The sequence below is a fragment of the Lepidothrix coronata genome, unplaced genomic scaffold (genome assembly GCF_001604755.1).
Source record: "Lepidothrix coronata isolate B3197 unplaced genomic scaffold, Lepidothrix_coronata-1.0 Scaffold7, whole genome shotgun sequence".
NCBI lineage: Eukaryota > Metazoa > Chordata > Aves > Passeriformes > Pipridae > Lepidothrix > Lepidothrix coronata.
Genome location: NW_016690187.1, coordinates 5269588 through 5294101, shown reverse-complemented (window position 1 = coordinate 5294101; position 24514 = coordinate 5269588). Strand labels below are relative to the sequence as shown.

The window sequence follows — 24514 nt, the reverse complement described above, 5'->3', positions numbered from 1 at the left end:
GGGGGGCAGCGGAGGGGATGGCTGGGATGCTGTATAGGGAGTCACCACCTTCGTCTGTGGGGACACAGGAGCTGTGACAGACACAAAGGGCCGACCTACAGGCTCCATTCGGGCCTATGGGGAAGGGATTTTTAGTGTAAGTGGAAAGGGAGAAAGAGAAGAGAGAGGGAGGAAGGGAGGGAGGGAGAGAGGGAAGGAGACAAAGAGGTTACAAAGTCAAGGTCTAAATGTGCCTGTCATTAAAAATTAAGTGGCAGATTACAGCATGCAAGAAGTATTAGCAAAACGATGGAGCAAGAGACAATTCCATACACCTGACAAGCCAGGATCATGCAATCTGATGGGCCAGGTCAGGGGGGAGAGCCGGCAAGAATAGGTGGAGCCAGGTCTATTCCAAGCTGTGCTGACTGTCAGGGAGAAAATATGCCAGCCTTGTTACTTCTGTGGGGCAGGCAGTGGTACCCACTGGCCTCCTTTAGGCAAGTATAATGACCCAAACTGAGTCCCCTCCAGAGCACCACAGGCCATGACAGAGGACATCAGGCAGAGCAAGAGACTCTGTGGACACCTCAGCTCAGTACGACTGGCATTAGACCACACACGGCCTCCCAGAGCATCTGTCAGATCTTTACATGGGGTAGCTCAGGCCTTACACTGTTCAGTGTTAAAAAATGCAGAAATCCTGAACTGCTCTAAAACATATTGAGAGCAAGCTCTACAGAGGAATACTATTGAGATCCTTTTCCTCCACATGCTCTGGTATCCAAGATTAGCGAGGAAAAAAAGGGAAAACTGAGGTTTCCTAGGAAAATTTCCCCGGAAGGAAATGTTTAGATATCTGCAAAAGAAAGTTAGGTTGGGAAAGAAAAGTTATTCATGCAAATATCACAATAAGCAGAAAAATTAAGGAAAGACAGGGAAAAGCTGACTAAGGGAAGGAGCAATGGGAAAGCAGCAGGCAATATTTTAGTCTACTCATAGGGTTTTGCTCAAGTTAAGCTGTTTCTCTAAAACTGTAAGCCTACCAAACAGTAATTGCATTACTCAGGTTTATAAACATCCTCCTAATACGAAGTGGTTTGGCTACAAGCCCAGGTGTGAATTGCACAGTGCACAGCACACAAACATGCATTAGAAATACGATGCCAGCATGGCAACTGACCGCGCTGGGTACCTCTGCCTTATTAGTGGATACCTTGCAATAAGTTAGCCCAACTATGCTCATTTTCACTGCAAGAGCAGGTTTGCAAATCACTTTGTTCTAAACACAGGTGCACAGAGTGTCTATATGTGCAGAACTCCACCAAAAGGATTAGAGTCAGAAACAACAAAGAGTGATTTTACCACAAACATGAGGTGTGCCTCTACCTGTCACAGTAGGTCTGGAAGGCAAGAGTATTAACAGTTCTGGAACTAAATCAAGGTGTTCACATTACAAAACAGGAGAGAAATCTTGATGTTTTGCAGGTGTTAGTCTGTAAATTACCATTCTCCCAATCACTCAGGTTAATGGATTTTCAAGTAGCACTACCTGACCTGAATTGTGCCCTGTATAAGGCACCATGGGTGTGCTGCCTTTAGTTGTGCTGAGCTTCACTTTTGACACCTGAGACAGCAAAAGGCAATAGGAAAAGTAAAAGTGCAATAAAACAGACAGAGAGGGAGAAGAAGGCGTAACAGAATAACTATCCCTGAATGGCAAGACCTTGGAGAATCTTCAATTTGTCCCTTAAAGCAGACACAGTGACCATGCATTTCGATGCTTGTTGTAGCATCAAAAACATTGAAATAATGTTTTTAAAATCTAACAAATAAACTAAGGCATAATGATCTTCACTGCCCAACTGTGAACAATGTGAACAGATGAATAATATATGCTTTGGGCAAAGAGCAATTTTTCAAAATATGAAGTGGATGGATTATCTGCACTTTGTGAAACAGATTTTTAAAATCTTAGATATATTTGAAAGAAGGAGTTTTCCTCATACCCATTGAAGGCAGTTATTTTCACAGTGAGCAAATTAAACACTCACTACAGGGAAAAGACTATTGTGCATCTGAGAAGGGGAAGCCCCTCCCATCTCCACAGAATCAAATAAAATTTCCACATCCAGAAACATATTTAGTCATACTTTGTTTACAGAAGAACCTTGAAAGAGATAATTGTGCTTTTTTTGTCCTTACAACTAAGTGACACCCTTCTGTGTATCTTGAGAAATTACTTATTACATACTAGCAATTTCATATTTGTAACATGCATCTTCATGACTATCTGGAATTCTCAAAAATGCCATGAAAACAATAGTATCTATTTTTGAAGTATCAACTGTGGGTTTTTTTAGCTATTTTTTTCCTAAGAAAACAAACCTTTGCAACTGAACTGTTTGCCATCTCTTTTCCCATGCTAATTGCCTTTGGACTGGTTAGCAAATTTAGGTCAAATATGACAAACTCCTAGAAATCTCAGTATGTTTTCAGCTTCAATAAATTGTTGTGAAGTTACTGGCAGCTGGTAAATGAGGGAAAAGCAGGCAGAACTCACCCATTATTAACCTGTTAGCCACTAGCCAACCAGTGCAACAACCTGGCTGGAGATCCAGCATCAACATCACATCCCTGCTGAGCCAAAGCATGCTGTGTTCTGCCCTGCCTGCCTAGGTGGATGAGCCAAGGGTGACAAGGTGGGAGAGAGCTGTTGCAGAAGGGGAAGGACGTGCTGGACATGTCCTGGCACTTGCAGCAACCCGCCCACATGAACGTCTTAATGGGTCACCAAAGCACTGCCTCTGAAATAACTGTTTGGAGACTTATCTCCCATGTAAATCAGCATGTCCCATGTAAATTACAATTCTTTCAACACAATTGTTTCCTTTCTTGCCACACAGCCTAACATTTTCCACTGCCAATCTGAATTATTAGTTATGTAAGTTCCCTGAGCCAAACCTGTACTGTAGTTTCACTGAAGGTAGATTTGTCACCAATTCACTCAGAATTTTTTTAACATGGCTTCAAATGATACCCTTACATGGCTCATTTCTTTTGGATTCTTTGGAAGTTTTAGGGCGATCCATTTACCTGTGTTATGCATGAGGTAGTGAAATATACCCTTTCTTGGATTTGTGCACAAAAAGGAATTTGAACTGATGAAATCTTGATACATGGATGGCCCTCAAGAGGAAGTATTATGAACATTTTAATTTTAAAATGGCTTTTATCAGACAACATAAAAATTCTTGGGGATTATTTAAATGAGTGATTACCGGCAGCACTACAGACTTAATAAGAGAAACAGTGACCCCATGGTGATAAACTTCAAACTTTTGCCTAAAGGCTCACTGAGTGTAGCAGCAGGATTTTTACACTGAACCCAAAACTCGAGGAAACAGGAACATTACCATTCTCACAGCAGTACTCTCAACTCTGTCGGATACCTGCTATCAAGTACCTCATCTTGTGCATCTATCCCACTCCTGCAGAAAGGATGCCCCCTGTACCCATGCACAAGCCATCTGCTGAGGGACATACACCAGGTGTTGTACTCATGCAGTAGAAAAACTCGGATCACAATTTAGCAAGCTACATTCCTGGACTGAGTACTATTAGAATCAGACAATTTCCAAGCCAGCAGGCACTGCAGAAAAGTTATGAACCCCAAAGAATTTAGCCATGTCAGCTTTCACATTGTCACACGTGCTTTCTTATCTCAAAATGTGATGTTTTATCTTATTTTTAGTTTTTTATCTGAAGCACCAGCACCAGATGTAGTGACGCATGGATTTCGTTTTAGTTTTAAAAAAGCTTGCTTCTCTAGCTTGAACCTGGGGTCAGGGGAAGGTTCAGACTTGACAGAAGACAGCTTCTCAGTGTCCTGCCAATGTAATTCCTTGTGTAGCTACTACAGTTAATGACATCAAGGCTGTTCTCAAACCTGGAGATTCTTTTGAACCTGACAACAAACCAACTTAAGTGGAACTTTTGCAGTGTTTGGAAATCTTCCCCAGGAAGTACTCCAGTCAACTACCACAAGAACAGAAAACTAACCAAATCACAACAGACCTGAGTCCCAGGCTCAGTGAGGTAAAATCTTTTGTAACTCTTTACCACCGAGAGTGGATACCAAGTTCACAGCTGCTGTCAACATCAGTACTTTTGTTTTGACTGTGTCTGAGGTTACTGTTTCCATTTCCACCTAATATAACAAAACTTTTGAGTAAAAAGTTTGAGTGAAAAGTACTACTGAAGTACTTCAAAACAGATATACCTGCCTTCAGGTCTCAGTTATTCGCATCTTTACAATGGGGAGATGTGGCTACCTAACTGGAGAAATATTGTAGTGAAAGAATTTCATTCAACTTGTTAACAGCTTATCATTTTATTTTGCCTTCATTCAACATTAGTTAATACGACTCTATAAGAAGGGCTGTATCATGCCTTCAAAGAACAGAGGGCTTCTGTGCACACAAATAAGAGCAAGAACAGAAAGTTCCAGGGCTGAATTCCCTGAAAAATCAATCCTGAAAAAACAATTATATAGAAGTGTAAATCAATAATGTAAGATAAAAAAGAGAAGAAATGCACTCAGGACAGAGGTGGAAGAGGTATATCACTCTGTGTCGTACAACTGGTTGAGTGTTGGTTCTCAAACTAAAGTCTTCTTGTTACCTTGCTGGATTCCTCCAGTTGAGTGCCTCGTTTCCAGGCCTCGGAGAACATGGAGCTGACAATACTTTGGGAACGGACATGTCCAGCTGGCTGGGTGTCAGAAACTCCACTGTCAGACTGATTAGAATGATTGGATTGAGATTCTGTTCAGAAAAAAAAAATTAAGAAACAATTAGCATATGTTTCTGAATATAAGAGTAAAGTCAGCATGCTTATAATGCAAGTCTGTGTGACACTTATTGGTCACTGTTGTTAAACAATGCCAGCCAAAGGACATTGCTCCCAGTAACTACTGCATACGCTCTAGCTCACATTTAAGCCACTACTGTCTGGAAAATAAAACAGTGCAATAGATCCCTGGTATCAATCAAACTTGAAGCTACACAAAGATAGCAGCATGTCAGATACACTCCAAAGTAAAAACACACTGCAGTTGTATGGGTTCTGAAACACCCAGCAGCTCCTGCACTTCAGGAAAAGCCATATTTTATGCAGTGCATGCAGCCTGCTCTCTCCAGCATTCCTCCCCAGCACAACCTTAGAAACAAACACTGGACACAGGCCAAGGACAGGCAAACTACACTAGCCAAGGCACGAGACTGCTTCCAACAACCCATTCCTCAGCAGAAGAGAAGAAATGATGGGCTTCCTGCAACTACCCAACACTGATGATGCTCTGGGCCCACAGGGTATCTTGAAAAGACAGCAGCCACTGCCAGACCATTTTATTCAGCCTGGTACCTGCTTTCTGTGTAATCCCAAACTGTCCTAGGAAAAAAAGAGCATCTAGGCACAGGTTGGAATGCAGCTCTGGCAGAGCACTCATGGCTGACGGCTGTGGCTCAGCTCCCTACAAGAGACAGTTGATCAGAAAAATACCCAACTTGGATAGAGAAATTGTCAATAACCAAGAACTTACTGCTACACCTGGCAAGCTACACCACACAGCCAAAAAGATGCCTTCCCAGTTAGGCTGAACTTGCTTATCTCATTCTCACAGCCTACCTTCTGAACTTGTCCAATTCAGTAGCATTACTTCCTGACCTGTGTCTGCAGTGGACAAAACACTCTCACACTCTACCGCACATTGTCAATAATTAATCCAGCCCCCGAGGTTTCAGAACAACCTGGCAAAGCATCAGTCACCTCTGAACAGTGAAATGACACTATATAAACCATTCATCAATTTTTAAACTGTTATGTCCTCCAAAAAGTCAGTCCCAGTCCTGCTGAGAGGTAAACAGGAGCACATTACTGCAGACAGGTATAGTCTGACATAGGAACAGAAACAGTATTTTTAAAGCTTGTCTCTAAAGAAACTGTTTGGATTTTTGCCTTTGGAGAGGGACTATCTCTCATTTTCCAATCTCAAATATTTCAGTCAACAAAAGCAGCTTAAAAGCTACAGATTCCCATTCTATGCATCATTATAACACAAATTTGATTTTTCCAATAGATGAAACATAGAGGAATTGGGAATTCAAAATGACATTTCCTCTTCTCAGTATCAGAAAAACACTCTTCTTTGAAGGTGAACAAGAAAGTACTATGTGTTTCAAATACATACACCACTGCAAGTAATATAACAATAGAACTATTTACATGTTTTTATGTTAAACATAAAGTCAGTGGTTTAGACTAAACACAGCATAAAAGACTTTGGAGAAACAGTCCATTTCCTGCAGTGGTCTCTCTTTTGAAGTGTCCAGACAGCAGATGATAGAAAAGGTAATTAAAATCTTTGTATTAGGAGATAGATCACATTATTACCTGGCAGACTAGATGAGCTGGAACCTGACTTGATACTGGAGCTAGACAAGGAAGTCCAGTCATATGCTGATTCTGTTCTCTTCAGTGCTTCCTGATAGTTCATGTATAGTTGCTTCCCATACTAAGCAAAATGACAAACAAATTTAACAACTGTATATAGTCTGTGTACCCTGTTGAGCTCCACCTCTGGCTTCTCTATTTCACGCTTTTTCGCTTCCAGAAAGCAACAACAGGCTCTCTGTTAAAGGAGCTCAGGCAATATTTTGGGGTTTTTTAATTAGTGAATTGCTGAGAGAAAGAAAAACAGTTTATTTATGCTGGAAGAGATAGTGTCAAGCAAGAAATGGTCCAATGAATAAACTAAGCCAAGCTGGGGATCTTAGAAAACAACTCTGTTTTCTAAAATCTGTAAGGGAGCTGGTTAAAATCTCTCCAGGATGCATGGCAGTTAGAACTTTGCCATGTGACAGGGGTGCAGCAGAAACAAGAAGAAAGGGCCCACTTGCTGAATTATTATAACAACAAAGCCTAATAATTTTTGCTAGGGAATGAAATACGTAAGAAGACTGTACAGTTCATGTTCAGAATAGTCAAACAGAGGGAAGTTAGATTTAACATGTATTTTGCTAAGTAACTGTAAATAGTTTTAAACAGGTGATGACAACTGACGACAAAGTGCACGACTGCCTAGAGGTTACCTTAGCAATGCGGATGCCATTGATCCACTGGTGTAGAGTTCTTACATCATCACAGCAAAGATACTTGATATACTGGGATTTCTTCTGGATCTGAGGATGCTGCAGAAAAATTGTTAACACTCATCAATACTTTAATAGCTAGGAATGCAAGGAAAGCTGTTGAGGTCTATACAGACAAACAATGTTGGAAGCTCTTCAACAGAAGTCTGCATTTGAACCCAGTTAAAAATGTTTCAGACTATCTCAGGAGGTGAATTTCAGTGAGGATTGCTTCACACAGGGATTGGCAGTGTGTCCAGTGTGCACCGATTTCAGGTTTGAAACACTAAGAAAGAGTAAGTCTTCCATTATTTTAGGGCTTTAGTACTGTCTACCTACCACCAGCCTTCTGTACCTCTGAACTAACCCACTGCCTGAGGGAGACAACTAACATTTCACCTTTTTGTCACATCAAAAAAAAAATCCTAGAAGGAAACAAACACTCCCTAAATGACATGCTGTTAAGCATAATTCCATTTTCAGCTTGTAGAGCCTTCCAGGTTCCTGCTGTATTGATACAGGGCTATCATCTAAAATACTTGCTGCTCCCACGTGCATGTATAAAAAAAGAAAACATGTTGTATTTATGAATTCAGAAGTCAAGAAACAAATGCATATTTTTCAAAAGTCAGACACTGCAAATCATTCTGGATGAATTGATTATTCAGTTGCTTCCTGTCCATGCTGTAGAAGTTACATGTCTCTCAGTTGTTGGGGCAACTCTTAATACTCAGGTTCTTATCATTTCCTCTGTTAGCTTACAGTTCAGTGACACAGTTTTGCTAGATGATTGTAGGTATTTACGTTTTACTGAAGACTCTCAGAAACATATCGGAGGACTTTTCGTCTCTTTTCAGAGTATTTTATCCTGTTGTCTCTCAACACAATTATTTCAGTATGAACAGAACATGTTTATCTCCATAAACAGAATATATATAACAGACCTCCTTATGCTATTAGATAACTGCTTTCATTTTTCACTTCTAACCTCCTTCACACACAGATTGTGTAATGAGTCTATATAAGCACAACTACTTTGCTAACAAGACACCTTCTTCCTGGACTTGTTAAAAAATTTGGTTGTATAGAAATAAGAGAATCTCTCAAAAATCTATCATTTAGGACCAAAGAGTTATTATCAAATACTAGCACACAAATGCTATATTTAACAATATAAGCACAGCACCTGGCTTGAGCAGAGTAAGTTTTGATATAAACAAAGGAAGTGAACACAAAGACAAATCCAGTCTGGACTTCAGTGAGAATTGGATGTTCAGTTTGTATTTGCCATTCACCTCTCCCCAAACATGTCCATGTTCATGTTTTGGGAGATGCTGCCCAGTGTAGTGAATCTTTGCAGCACAAACCTGTATTTCTAGTAAAAAAATGTGTGTGATTTCTGTACATTCATACTAATATAAAACATTGATGTAACATAATAATAACTGAGGAAGGCAGAACTCAATCCTGCTTAATAATTTGGTGATTCATCAGTTCCACACTGAAAATACAGCTTCACTTTGTGTAAGTTATCCAACTACCCCATTAATTTAATTTAGGGGACAATTTTGACATATTAATGAAGACATGAAAATGTTACCATCAAATTTTATGCTCAGAATGGCAATACTTTTTTTTTAAAAAAAAATCTACTTAAGTCTGTTTTACTCTGTGAGGTCAACAAGTCTGAAAAAATAATTCACTATCAACCAGTCCAAATGATATGGACAGAAAGTGACAGGTAAGCAGAAGAAATCAATTTACTTCAAGCAATTTATAAATACTTACAAACACTGACATTTTTGGCTGCATTCAATTAACTGCATCAATGACCTATAAGAAAATACTTCTAGTTTCAGCTGTGTGCTTTCTCCATGAATATTATGTCCCATATTTAATATTCAGTGTCTACCACAGAGTAGGCTCAAATGCACGTTGCCCTGTCTATTTGAAGATGAAATCCTTTTTCAGGCAGTGGACAGCCACACACTCCAGATAGAATAACCAGTCTAATGTACTGACATGTACACCGCCGCATGAGCTACACATCAGGGAGGGGAAAAGTGCAACTATAACCATCTCTTGCTACTGGCACCATTTTCAAATCCATGATGACACTTTACTTGCTGTGAACACAGTGTTTTAAAATAGCTTTGTACCCAGTTATCTTGCAGGAACTGACACCATTCTGAGCACTGCGTGGGAGTCAAGAGAAACCGGGAGATGTGTCGATGCAATTAACCCTGACGTACTCAAGTTATTATTCTCATAGTTTAAGATCAGGTCACCAGTTTTATAACAGTTTTTGCTACTTGTTCTTTCTACCTGCCCTTTACACTCAGAAGCTTCTTCCTTTACAGCTTTTTTCCTTTACCCCTTTCCCCCAGATTGGGCAACAAGGGTAGACTTGAATCTCTAATATAAATTTCTGCCCAGCTCTGGACCTACACTCTGAGAAGATGGCAACTCCCCAAAGTTAGCATTTCAAGGATATTATCTCACTGAACCTAAACTGTTGTAAGGTATAGGGTTGCCAAATGGAAAAGAAGAGTTTAGTGTATGTTTTAGAGTACGATGAACAGTTAAATAAGACTGGTGCTCATTAGCGTGGAAATAAAACAGTTCAGAGCAATATGAAAACATTTACAAAGTCACAAGGAGCACAGAGAACAGGTGACAACTGTTCACTAACTGTTCATGTTGTATACAAGAACTAGAGGAAAATAAAATGAAAAGCATTCAGAAGAAGTAAAAGTGTACTGAAGGTATACCACGTTGCTGCAGTGTTACCTTTAGTACTAAACAGTAGTCTGTGGGTGCTTTGTATTTGTTCCGATAGTCCTGTCCATAGTAAACACTGACATGGTCCAGCTGTAGAAAGCACACAAGATCCCTTGAGACCTATGAAAAACAAAAATAGTCATTTACAAAATATCTTCAGAAGAAATCCCCACACATTGACAAAATCAGCCTAATGTTAAGATCCAATACTAATAAAAGGTCTAGCTAAGGTCAAATATTAGTTTCCATCTGATTAGAAAACACCAATACAAGAAGGAGATATAGCCACGCATAAACTCTTGCATCAGACCTTCATTTTTAACCAGCACATCCTTTTTCAAATTCAGTCTGGTTTTTGTTTTTTGTCTGCATTTTACCTTTTGACATTTTACACTGGGCTACTAATGTGCAGTCAGAGCAGGTATCAGAAGAAAGTAAATATAATTGGTGGACCAGGAAGTTAAGAGCTGTTGGTTACATTTAATCTCAGTAATAATCGAGTTGTCCAAATTCCAGTGTGACTGTGAGTAGAATTCTAAAGATGTTTGGCAGTGATTGTAGGGCACAGAATTTCAACAGGCCACTTGCATACAGATTGTTTTAACAAAGCAAAAGACTGTGGAAAGAACATCTGGCATGTATTCAACTCTAAAGGGAGTTGATGCACTGACAGAGATTTCCTCTTCATTGCCAGCTGTGTGGGAGGTGGACTTCCCGTCCTGAGAATTGGTTGATGCTGTCGAGATTGATGAATTCATGGACAACTTGAACTCACAGTAGTTCAGCCCTGAAGATGTGATATATTTGTAGCAGCTTTCTATTTACTTCTCATTATCAATACACAGAACAGCAGTGACACTGAAGAAATGGTATTGTAATTATCAGTTTCAAAAAACATAGCACCGATTGGTCCAAGAAGAATCCCATTTATATGAATTAACTAAACCCAATGAAATTATTCAGACTGGTTGTGGATTTGGTCTGATACTCCACAATTGGCAGCTGCAGTGCCATTTGGTCCTCCATTTGATTTATGCTTGAGAAAAAGATAGCTTCTTAGGTCCACCAAAAATTTTTCCTCAAGTACTTCTGATCACCTGACCCTAAACTCACTCAAAAAGCAGACACTTATCTTCTTGTATTTTTAAATTTGGGGTTATATCCTTCACAACAAGTGCTGCCACAGTAATTTACACCATATTTCTATGATAAAGTTAGCTTTTTTAATTAAGGATGTGGCACTAGGAAAGGCACAGCTAAGTCAAAATTTAAAGTCTCATATGCACTAGTTACCAGCAATAAACAATTCAGGGAAATTGCTTTAAAATAGCATACCTTTGCCTTCCCTTTAGGGACATAGTAGATTCCAGAAGCCCGAAGAAGAAAGTAACGTTTCTTCCAAGACTTCTTACCGTCCTCTTTCAGCCACAAAACTCCCTCAATCTCTGGCACAGTTACAGAACTTCCACAGAAACATTCCTGCCAATAAACACAGTGGTTTGGGAAACAAACAGAACATAGAGCTGCATTGGTTTGTTTTTGATGACTGAAATCCTTTATCTAAGGAATGAGCACATAACAGGCATAGCTCTTTTTTTTTCACACAGTGGTATGAATTACAGACTAATCACAGAAGTAATAAGGTGCTTAGCACCTTAGCATTGGCTCAGTGCAACAATGACAAAAAAAAATCATTAGCAGCTACTGAAAAGATTTTCTAACCACTGCAGATCAGTAATAGAGCCCCCAATGGCTTTACTGGCTTTAAGGTCATGAGGTGACCCTACAGATACAGCCTCATATGTGTAAGCATCCACAAAACCTAATTGCACATCCATCAGCTACAGCTATAATTCATTCCAGGAGTACTTTGCTGCTACTAACTGCCATCAACACTAGAACTTCTGTCAAGGTTCTATTTATAAAGAGCTAACAGAAAAAAAAATGCTTTAAATACACTCTAGATTAATATGCAGCACAGAGACTTGTGAATAAACCTAGAAGATAGAAAGAATAAGGTAGAATTGCAACTCTCTGCATGTCATGACTTCAAGCATCTTTTTGATCTCTAGTATACACACAAACCCTTATTAAAATCTGTATTAATAATATACTAAGAACACACGTATGCTACTAATAAGTTAAACTGTATTAAGTTTAATCCAAAATTAAATACTCAAAATATTTACTTTTGTGTGACTATCATAACCATTATTCTGGAAAGCAAGTGGAACCTATGGTACTTCAGCCATGTCACAAAAACATTCAGTTTTCAGCTTATGAAGGCCATGCTTTCTGTTTGCTTTATTTGCTCCATGCCCATGGTTCTGCAAACTGCTTAATATGTTTGATATAATTACTTTTCTGTCACTCGTTTTTAAAAATTCAATATTTGGTTTTTATTTTAAATGTAATTGAAACAATTCTTAACTACTTTGCTTATTAACAAAATTTAAAATGTTAACTTAGACCAGTCACTAAAACCAGAGCTATAGAATTCTGTAGAAAATAAGAATTTGGAAAATAAAAAAAAAATCTCTACCACCAGAGGTCAAAGACCCCAGGTGACAATTCAACAAATGTTTTAGCCCTAGTTACAGGCAACCTCATTTTGATTATCACTGTGTATGGTATTTTGGATACTAAACTAAATATAGAAACTTTATATTAACTGATTGCATCTGAAACAGTGTAACACGAAAACAGCCATTTATCTCAAATATAACACATTCCATTCACAGTCTTCCACAATTACATTCAGCTCCGTCCATCAATTCCAATCACCACAACCTTCTGGAGTTTAGCTTCAAGCTCCAAAATGACCAGTATGTCCTTTCTGGTTTGGCATGCCTACCTCTAGCAGCACCTCTTTATTTCTGTCTGCCATCTCAGAGGTTTCTTTCTTCCCCAGAAGATAGTTCTGTAACAAAACAAAGCTTAGTATTTCTATAGGCATTCTGAAATCAAGCCAAATGATATTTCTTGTTCTCCTTTCTGTAGCAGTAAGAAAAAAAACCCAGCTATTAACTAAGAACAACGTGTGAACTAAACAAAACTTTGTAGTTTAATTGAAACTTTCTGACAGACTGCTAAATAATACATTGCTCTAACTTATAATCACCTTTACCAGAACTATCCATCAGTCCATATTCTTGACAGCCTCACAAGGACATTGTCCTGACTTTCCATTAATCAAACAGCTGTCTGTTACAATGCATCCAAAAATAAAAATACTATGAACTTGAAAATCCCACAATAAAAATATAGAAAACCCCAGAGATCTTTAAACTTGTTACACACTGCCATTATTTCTGCATTCAAAGAAGCACACACAGAAGCAATGTACTTTGTTCCATCTTGCCCTGACAGTTTTCCTGAATAAAAATATTTATTTTTCACAAAGAATTACCAAATAAAATACTCCTCATCTTCTTAAAGGGAATCTAAGTATGCACAGGTACCATATCTTATTAAATAAGTTTTGTACTCTTATTCGGTTTGGAAAAGATTAGGGCAATGGAAAACATAATCTTCTTAACCCCTAGCTCTAATACTGGAAAAACCCCAAATATTCATAAAGTTGAGCCAGTTCAATATTTTAAACCAAGCAGAAATGTTTGGTTTACGCTGGTACCTCCTTGTTGACAGTGCCTACCATATGTACTGACAGCAAATGTATCAACCACAAACTTTTAAAAAGGACGCAGAGTTTTGCTGCTTCAGTGCAAAGCACTTGAATAAGACCTAGTTTTCAGTTCTTGCTGATAAAAAAGTAAACTCAAGTACTCTGCTGTTTTTCCAAAGGATGAGCTTACAAAACTGATATCCAGTTTAAATCCAAGAAATTAGCACACAGATGCCATACAGATATAAAAATAATCTATAACCCCAAAAGGGAACACATTAGCTAAGAGTTAAGAGGGAGATCAAGTGATATGATATCCAGTTCTTTTCAATTCAAATTCTTCAAAGAACAACTTTCTGCTTTGCTGTTTCTTTTTCTCCACTCCCTTACAATACTGAACTGCTTCCAGATATCAAATCACTTGAGAGAAGTCTTTGAAGCCATTTGAGAGAGAAGTGGGGTCTTTGGTTTCCTAGCCAAGGAACAGGAAATACAGGTGAGTACCAGGTCCCAGCTTCCACAGGGACACAGTCTCTCTTCTCTTCATTTGCCATGTGACCATGGAGAAGCTATTCTCTTAGACTTTGTCTTCCCCTTCTTGCCAGCGATGTAAGAACACACAGAGAAGAACCACTACTATTAGCAATATCTGTCAACACCTTTCTGGCATAATTACATATTTGAGCAGCACTAAGTATGAGTGTAAATCCCATGAAACTGCCTGCCTTCATCTCCATTAAAACTACCCACAAACACATTTGCAAACAGATTGCTTCAGCTCAGTTATCCGCTAAGGACTTGATTTTGTGCCAACAGCACTGTGGGTGCACACAGTGCCAAAGTGTAAAGTTGCCTGGCATTGCCTGCACATAAAAAGAATGAAAAAGAATGCTACCAAAAAAAGTTAGAAGCTGCACTCAGTCACACACGCATTCAACATGAACCACAGGCTTACCTGTGGATTCTTGAAAAGTGCGTATTTCTCTATACGTTCCACGAACATTAGTTTGTTTTGACTATCTCTTGTCCAGTTCAGAAGATTTTCAACTAAATTTTCATGATCTTCAAAGATCCTTTCTGCAGCAATAACAAGAGAGCAAATACATTTGAATATGTTGCATTTTGTGATAAATTAATCTGCAGTCATATCTAGGAGACAAGGCATACATGCAGAGAAAATAGAGTTCCAGGTCTATTACAATGGAAAGAAGTTTATGCTAATAAACTAAAAGAACTTAGTCATCTTTCAGACATGCCCGGGTTAATTTTACACATACAGTCATTCAACACTGACTTCTGTACCTTCAGGCTTAGAGTTCCAGCAACATACAGAGTGTTTTTGTTTTTTTAATCTGACAAAGCCTACCATCCCACACGAACACTGTAGACTCCAATGATGATATTCCAAAGTTTATGAGCAAAAATAAGAAGGTTATCACATTTATATGTACTCTGGTCTACACAAGCCCTGGAGGAATGTATTAGGCAGCTTTTTCAGCATAAAAATTGTTACAGCATCCCCAATCACTATCTAAGTATCAAAAAAGAAATGGGCAATGATCAGAGGGAAAACAAAATGCCTATGAAATGTGGAATATCCATGGTTAGTAGGGGTTTTGTAAAGAGGTCTGAAAACTGACACTATCTACTTCTTACAATCTCTCTTGATGAATAAATGATGTATTACCAATGGCTCCTGAGAACTCTGAACTTTAACTCTCTGTTGAAATAGTTTATCACTAGTACACTAGTACTAGCACTTCAGAATACTGAAAAAAGGCAAAAGAGAACAGATTAAGGAAAAAGAGGAAAATTTACTGAAATGGTAGAGAAATAGCTAAAATTTCTCATTCTAAAATCAATAAGGAAAGAGACATCTTCAAGAAACCACTAGACCAAGTTTTTCCTCCTTTAAAGGACACTGAAGTAGAAGCTAGCTTTCTGCAATTTGTTCCCTCTTCACATAGGTCATACAGTGGCATTTCAGCAAATTAAATTTTTCAGAATCATTTGGGACTTGCTTGACCTTTCAACTGCACCTGAAAGCAGAATGTGGTTTTCTCCCACAAAATAATTCAAGCTCTATCAACGACACAACAATACTGTCTTCCAAGAAAGTAAAAAAGTCATCACCTAACAGAACAACAAAACAAAAAAGCTTCAGAGCACTGTGATACAAAAACTCACATCTCACTGCAGCCTCATTAGTGAAAGTGGATAGCTTTCAAAACATATCAACTGTCATTACAAGAACAGAGTTTATTAAAATTTTAAGTTTTTGAGCCTTCATTGGATAGGTAGAAGATTCACCCCACAACAACTCTTTTTTTTCCCTCCTAACAATAAGCAATGTTAACATGCTACGCCACCTGATATAGAAAAGGTTTCACCCAAAGAGAGAGGAAATATTAATTTTCATTGTAATTTGAAATCAAGATAGTTGGGTTCAGTTCCAGGTTTTTCTATTATCAAAGTCAATGAGTAAGGTGCACCTTAACCAATCCCCTTCTTTTCCATTCAGATGCTGTATCCTTTGGCTAAATGAACAACTTACATTGTGGTATGTGCAGTGCAGTGCAAAGGAGCTTTAGATGCTCTTAGAGGAATATTGCTTGTTGCATTCAAATATTTAACAGGAAAAAAACATAGACAGCTTTTTGCAATAAGAGCTATCAGTTTAAAATACTGTTTACAAAGAGGAAGATGAACGGTAAGTATTTTATCCCTTAACTGTTTCTTCGGTGAAGAAATCATCAAAACCAAGAGGCTTGGTGACTAGACATTAGTAAAATTACTATATCACACCAAAGAATTTAGCCATGCTTTTTAAATGAAAGAAGAAATAATTTCCAGATCATTCTGAAACAAAGTCAGTCATGAGCTTCATTAAATGAATTAGCACTTACTACATTAACAAACGGGATGATGAACATTATGAAGCCAAGTGTTTAAATATATCTGAGGATATAGACAACTGTTGCATTAACAGGTAAGAATTATAAATACTTCTAATTATTACTTACCCATTTGCAATTCAGAGATGGTTTCCACCAATGACCAGTCTAAACTGTAGCCACAGTGTGATTTGTCCATCAGATTGTCTAATACTTGTCTCACTGTCTGCCTCTCATCCACCATCATTGTTTTTGAGCTGTCATCAGACATATGGACTCTGATCACCAACTATTAAGTAGAAAATTAGGAAAACAAAAAGGATTAATTTACCACATTTCACATAAAAATATGGTTGTTTATTAGATCTTGTTTATTCTTCTAAGATTTTCTTACAATTAGCATAAAATATTAAGTTCAGTCAAAACACTTCCTCAAAATGGGAGAAGTTGTAAATGATGGTTTGATATTTGTACCACAGACACTCAACAAGATACTGTCCTCCTTCAGTATAAGAGAGTAAACATAAAAGTCTTTCCAATACAGTGACAACGCGCTTTAGTTGTGTGTTACGGAGGAAAAAAAAAATCCCTCCTGGCAAAGTGTCCTGTTCTGATTAATAAGGTGCCTTTGAGACAATTTTTCTCGCATGTGTAGGTGGAACAAAAGAGTTCTGCACAAGCTTACAAAGAATCAGAATTTTTCAGATTTGCAGTTCAAGCTTTCTGCCTCCTTTGTCCATATTTTCTAAAAATGATGATTATGTAAACAATATACCTGTATCAAATGTTATTTTTTGGAGGAATATGGAGCAGTAGTGTGAAAAAAAATCTGCTTTTAAAACACAATGGCTTTTCATAGGCATTTTAAAGAGGTCATTGTCCAGAAACAAAAATCCAACCATTTTTTTAACCAATCAAAAAACTTAAGACAACAGATTCTTTTTGTCAATCATTATGCTTCCATTTTTACATCTTGTTCAGATGGAAAAGATAAAATCTACTGGTTATAATACACTGGTTGGCTTTTTAATTTCCATCCTCCAGCCAGAGCAGTTTTTAGCTTTTCATCTATAATCATTTAATGTAAAAGGCATTTTAAGCTACTGAAAAAATCCAATTGCAAAATAAGAATGTTAAATGTTAAGGGAACTCTATATTTTTTGAGAGTACATCAAGTAATGTCAGTAGACTTTCTCCACTTGGTAATCCCTGTTTTTAGTTTGGAATACTTGTTTTCCATTTATCACTGGCAAATCCTGCTATGTATAAAGGGAAGGGGTTTGCAAAGAAAACAGGTGCAATTTTAAACGTGTGACTGCAGAATATGCAAGGACGATCTCAGGAGGCTGGACCTTCATTTCACTTCTGGGTTGAAGCTGGCAAAGTCTTCTCAATGTGCACTAGCTGCAAAATAAGCTATTCTTTAAAAAAAACATAATGTTAATCCATATGCTAGGATTTTCTTGATTAGGTGCAGTCTAGATCAGAAACCACATTACCACTCTAGATTAGAATACAACAGTGGTTTTATTTAGGGCAACTTAAGGGTAACAGACACAAATGAGAATTGAATTTCCTGCATTTTCCAAGTGAAAAATAATAAAATAAAGATCTTATAAATCAATATAACTAACTTACCTTTTTCACTTGTGCTTCTTTAATCTTCTCTAATGCAACCCTAATCTTCTCAGCTTTGAGTTTAGCAGCCTGTTCCTCCTAGGGGGACACAACACACACAATTCCAGTTAACACAAACTTCAATCTGGTTTCAGTGGATTTAATTTTGAGGCTACCATGCTTTAAAACATGAACTGAAATGCTGATTTGCTCACCTACAAATCCTCAACTATTTTTTAGTGACAACAAAGACTATAATTTTTTAAGACAAGAAGTATTATTATCTAACAGTTAAAAATACAATTGCCATTAGAACTTACTGGAGGAACATATTTTGTATAGACATTTGGCATGTCTCTGTTCTTCCACATTGTAAATAGCCTTGTGCATTGCTACCAAATATTTTAGCAAACCATACATTTACAGTCATAGGGCTGGACAATACACATTCAACAAGAGTGTACAATGGAGTACATCCAATAGATTTTTGGTTGACTGACATAGAACACAAAGAGCACACTGAGAAGTATCAGAATTTAACAGCACACAGAAAGTAAGAAAACAAATCCTATAAATAGGATCCCATACTACATACATTAGTTTGAAAGACTAAACTAGTAAATCCATTTGCAGTAAGAAGCTTCAATGCTCCCTTTATCTTTACTAAATCCAAGCCGCATTTCTCCTTCCTTTAAGTATTTTAAGACACAAAAAGCAAATAGGCATTCTTTTGCTCTTCTAAATAATCTATTTTTGTTACAACTGGAAGTGCAGTGAAAATTCAGGTAACGAACCTATCTGCTGATGCTAAAGAAAACTGTATATTTTAAGACTAGCAACATAAATTTTTCATAAATTTCTGTTGAAATTGCATTTGAAACATGCAGCTAAACAAGCAACCACTGTTCTGAAAATGACATATGCAGGTTTCAGGCTTTCACAATCTTAAATTCTAGCACAACAAACAAATATATGAAATGAGCAAAGCTCCTCCAAAAATATTCAATCTCTTTAAGAAAGAAAAATTTAAATTTTTCTCAGATCCAAAGCAGCACAGCTCATCAACATTCATAGACATTTAGTTCTCCATTGCTTTCCTGTACAAATGTAATCCGTGGTTTCTTTGCCATGTGTTTAGATGGTTGCTTTTCTTGTAAAAGTCAAGATTTAGCTATTCTGAAATCCACAGTGTTTAAGTTTTGTACTTCTCAATGAGCTACTAATATTCTTATCAACTGTTAAAGAACATTCTCTTGTTATATACTGCAGTCTTATTCAGTAGTTTTTGGTCCTTCACATCCTGTGACCATCCTATGCAGCAGGGAAAAAACATCAGCTAGGCAGGACAGTATGCTGCCTTGAGAGAAACGTAGTTCTTTTCAATAAAATAAACCAGTAAGTTGACACAAGCAGAAATAATGTGAGCCTGAAACATTATCTGGGAACTGCATTACCAAGGCACACAGCTTCTATTAATCTACAGGGAACCTCAGCTTTTTATTCGCAATAACAATGGTGTCATATAGCTTAGAAAGGTTAAATCAGATTAGCATTCTACGAAAAACAAACAGTGCCATGATACCAAGAATCATTTTCCTTCTTATTCCTTAACACTAACCATTTCCTTCTGTACAAATAAATTATTACTAAAAAGCAAGGCTTTAAAGACTTGTAAAATTTCCAGAAGTGATGCCATGCACCTGTACATTATGAAATCAGCAAAACCAAAAGACTTCATTTCATAATACATTTGGAGAAACTCATTCATATTTAAAAAAGCTTCTCATTAACCTAACCATAAACCTCTACTGCCTTAAAAAGGTTGACAGCACATTCGGTTTTGCTCTTTGTTAAAGTCAAGCAGTCCAATTTTCCAGCCCATTTCACTGCACACCTGTGCAGATGCCACTGCCGACAGCAAACCCCACAGGAGCACTTTGCACCACTGTGCACAGGCAGCAACACAAGGGCAAACAACAAGGAATCAGCTGGCAGCCTCCCAGATACCTGTGCCAACACAGCTAAAATATCTTTGGTGATCTCTAAGTTTATAATCCATCATTCCCTAAAATGCTTTTAAAAATAAATATGTAGATCAAGAAAGACTTTGAGGATTTACTATTTTAATGCCTACCAATAACTTTTCATTTCCTACTCAATATTATGTGGGTCTAGAGATCAGGATTTCTTATACTTTGTTAAACTCTAATATAAAGTCAGTTTAAATTAAAAAAAGAAAACCACCAAACCAACAACAAAATAAACCCCAGAACTAGAATTATCAAAATAAGAACCACTTTCAGCCACTAACAAATTATAAAAAGAGGTCTGAATTTACTTACTGGAAACATACAGAGGAAAAGAAGCAAGAATTAGAAATTTCTGAAAGCATATAGTAGTCAAGGATTTTAAGCTGTTCAAGTTTTGTTTTATAGTTAGAGCTCAGGCCACTGCTGCATCACTGCTGATATCACAAAAGGAAGAAGAATTATCTATTTTGATGATTTCATAAAATAATTGAATAACCGCAGGATTCACATCAAAACTCACAACAATTTCTTCTATTTGTCTCCTAATGGCCCAAGAAAACAGTCCCCTCCACATCAAAGCCAGCCCAAAACTGCACTTAGACACAAACACAGGCTCTCTCCTCCCATGTACATGAAACCAAGACAAGTTCTTAGCAGGAAAAAGCATGAGCCATCCATCAGCTTGTTCTGACCTAACAACCCTTTTCACTGCACGGGGAGAAAGGTGACAGATGACAAAAATACCCGACTGCAACTAAAACTATTCAACACCACAAAGTAATAAGGCCAGGACATACAGTCCAACCACACTGAACTTGGGCATTTATTTCCCCTTTGCTAATAAACACCAGCAACAGTGATACAAGTTGCTGAAGGGTCATGAAAATAGAGGTAAACAGCAGCCCCTTCAGGGGGCACCACAGGTGGTCCATACCAGTAAATCCTGATGTGGCCACTGCCCTGCCTCCCTCTCACAGCATCAGTGCTGAGTGACAGCATTCACAGCGCTGCTGTGGCCACACAGACAGTTTGGTCACACAGCTGATCTGGATGAAAACTGACACAGCAGAAAGATTCAGCAGAATCCACTCCTTGGCAAGACCACCTTTACGGTCATGGACATGGTTTGGAAATCAAAGGGGATACACACACACACACTGCAGAGAAACACAAAACATAAAGCAGTGTCATTTCCACCTCTGGCAGGAAACTACTGCTGCTCTTTCAGTAGCACTACACATCACTGCTACACATAGTAGCGGTCAAATTGCAACATAAATCCCTCACTTTAACAGGACTACTTTGGGAGAATTGTTACACTTGCATTTTAAAGCTTTGAGTCAAGATTACTTTTGGTTATGGACAACATCACACCTGATGTAAAGAATACATGGCAACATAGTTACATTGAGAATTTGTTAATCCAAAATATTCTAACATTCTGAACTAAAATGGAAAATGCACATCTCTGCAACGCGATGGTCTTAAATGAATGACCTTTTTCTTTGCATTTTTATACCAGAACTGGTTTTGATAATTTTAGCCTACAGTGCAATATCATAAAGAATAACACACACAAAAAATAAAGATTTCCTTAATATGATGATCACAATTTCCTGCCCCAGTTTCCAGTTGAATATGCAGTTATCAGAAATTTCAGCTGTGTTTTAGCATTAAATATGCAAGATGCATGCAATGACAAAGCTGACCTTGCTGAAATGACTTTGTGCCTCACATTTCTAGGCTGGGACTTTATTTTCTGCTTCATGTTACATTTTTAAAGGGTCATTAACTGAATCCTTTTACAGAGATCACAGAAAGAATGGGGAAAAAAAGGGGGGGTTGAACCACTTAAGAAAGATTACAGTACTTAGGAAATCCAGTAATTAAACGATAAGAGTTAGGTAAGAAAGTCCACATCTCACTGAATTTAGCAGGGCAGATACACAAATCACAAGATGCATAGAAGAAGAAATTTCTTCTTTCATTAATATTTGATTTTTTTGTCTGAATTCGTTCTCTGAATGCAGATAAGAAAATACCTAAATACATAAGTAGCATTGACTTCTGAAGGACTAAAAGCAGGTATCCACTGTTTATTTTCCCAGCTACAGTCTAGCCTCGGGTAGAAAAGCAATTGCCTGTCTTGCAAGGACTGTCCTTCTTAAAGAGCTTTTACTGAAACAGAGGTTTCTGCTGCCAGACAACACCATATTGACATCTCCATTTGCACCTAATGGCCCAAAACTTCAAGACATCTCTATTAGCCCCATGTTTAATGTATATCAATCTGAATATTAATCACATTAATGAAGTGTTTTCTGTTGGTTGCTTTCATTTATTATTAAAAAGAACACTAGAACAAGTGTGTATGTGATCGGCACTAGAAGGGAAAAATCAAATGTGTGAATATAAAGAGCAGGTCTTCTTGATAAACTCATTAGGACAAGCAGAACACTCCTACTCTAAATACCATTTTGTGGCAATAGCAGCACAGTCCATTTATAAACAGTGAACTTGTGTTTACAGTAGTAGTTCTTGGCCATTCTCAAAATAACTTGGAATATCCTATATCTGGGTAAAGCAGAAAGGGAAGCAAGACATGACTCTTTCAAAGCTCCCTAGATGTGAGTGTACATCAGTCATTTTTTCCAGTGAGGAGTTCATCCTCCCTAACATAGACTCATCGCACATTTTGTCCTTCTTCCTTCCCAACTTAATACTCTGGAATATTCCTGACATTGTCACCATATTGCATTATGTTACTAAACATGGAAATGGATCTGAAGCAGTAGTATTGTTTTGGGGGTTATGTCTGAGAATTATTCATCTGGGAAGGTCTTAAATATCACAGTGACACTACACTGTGGTAGTGCCATATTTTTCCTTTGTTCTACTTCTGTGCACCATTCACAAACTCTTTGCTATTAGAAGCCTAACTCAAACACAGAGGTGGCTTCTGAATGGGAATTGGAAAGCAGCAGTTACATTTTAAATGCATTTCAAAGTCACACTGGCCCTTGTCACAAATTCCCACAGAAGGGATCTTCCCCACAGTCTACTGGCACAAAGAAGGCCCCACCATCCACATCCCTAAGGAAGATGTTGAAAAGTACTGGACCCAGTATTGACCTCTCAAGTGCATTAATTTTGGTTAATGCCTCAAATTGGACTTTGTGTCCTTTAGAAGGTATGCTTCAAGGGATGGCAGATAAAATATTAATCAATTGAGACATGCATTCTGCTGTCTCCCTGAAAGACTACTCAAACTAGATTTGACAAAGCTAGTAGCAATGAAGAAAAAATCCAACGGAGTTTCACTGACTCTTTATCCCTTGAAGCAACCTGCACCACATTATCATCCTGCTTGCCCCTGAATAGACCCTGTCTTGTAACAGCTCTAGGCCAGGCTTCTCACTGGGGCAAAGAGTTATAGAACAAAAGGTACTGGGATCTGGGACCAGGCAAAAGCAAGAAAAGGGAGGGAAAAAACCAAACAAACCAGATTGAAGAACAGGTCTTAGAAATCACAGTAAGGAATTTTGAGAGTGGAAAGAAGACTACAACATAACAGATGAGACACTACAACTGACTGGCAAGTTTTAGCTGGACAAAAAGCTCAACTGATACTCGGAACAGGGCAGAAACAGATTTCAGAACACAGGCTGATTGTCTAACAATGTAATCACAAGCTTATTATAAATAATACATAAATTACGTTTTATTATATTGATAGAATATATATTATCATTATAATAATAAAAAAGAAAAAGGTGATATTAAAACTACACAGGAACATCACAATGATCACAGCAGGTTAGTACACAATAGTTTGTTGAAGAAAAATTTCATTATTTAACTTCAACACTGTGCAAAATCCTGCTACTACCATCTATATCATTTTTTCAGGTTTCTAGATGTGGCTGTCACAGCTTCCTCAAAAACTGGCTGTGGGAGGCTGGAGTTTTCAGACTGTGCTTACATCCTTTGCAGATTAGAAATGAATCGCTGTATTTTTAAGCTGCACTAAAAAAAAAAATCTCAAACAGATGCTTCATTCAAGAATGAACACAACATCTGAATCAGATTGATCTAAGATGCATGAAGCCAACATCACAACTTATTTAATGAAAAGTCTGAAGGAATTAGTGTGCAGTAACCAAAAATTTACAAACCACTGGAATCAACATTCATAAGAAGAATATTTGTCTTTCAGATCAACATGAAAAGAAGAATGATGTACCAAATATTTGGGAAGAAAAGGTGTTACATGATTCCTTTACCTCCAGATGCTGGCATACATATATGAATCATTAAACTAATACATCATTTTCTGTGCTGAGATCTGCCCTACACTGTGTCAGGAACTGTGTGTGTGCATGATTGTAGTGCAAAGGG

The 24514-nt window shown here is 37.7% G+C and overlaps 1 protein-coding gene across 3 annotated transcripts in view; it reads right to left on the bottom strand.

The window, feature by feature from the left end:
- RAPH1 (Ras association (RalGDS/AF-6) and pleckstrin homology domains 1) overlaps positions 1 to 24514 on the bottom strand; it is a 64578-nt gene that overhangs the window by 12162 nt on the left and 27902 nt on the right. The window contains exons 5-14 of one of the 3 annotated variants that reach the window (XM_017835948.1): positions 18108 to 18185; positions 16599 to 16758; positions 14531 to 14652; positions 12805 to 12870; positions 11286 to 11429; positions 9960 to 10070; positions 7131 to 7229; positions 6433 to 6553; positions 4663 to 4805; positions 8 to 114 (exon numbers count right to left, since the gene is read on the bottom strand). In XM_017835948.1, coding sequence (XP_017691437.1) covers positions 8 to 114; positions 4663 to 4805; positions 6433 to 6553; positions 7131 to 7229; positions 9960 to 10070; positions 11286 to 11429; positions 12805 to 12870; positions 14531 to 14652; positions 16599 to 16758; positions 18108 to 18185 — 1151 coding nt within the window. Of the gene's footprint in view, positions 1 to 7; positions 115 to 4309; positions 4806 to 6432; positions 6554 to 7130; positions 7230 to 9959; positions 10071 to 11285; positions 11430 to 12804; positions 12871 to 14530; positions 14653 to 16598; positions 16759 to 18107; positions 18186 to 24514 lie in introns of those variants that run through there. The other 2 variants (XM_017835945.1, XM_017835939.1) reach the window with 2 other exon arrangements.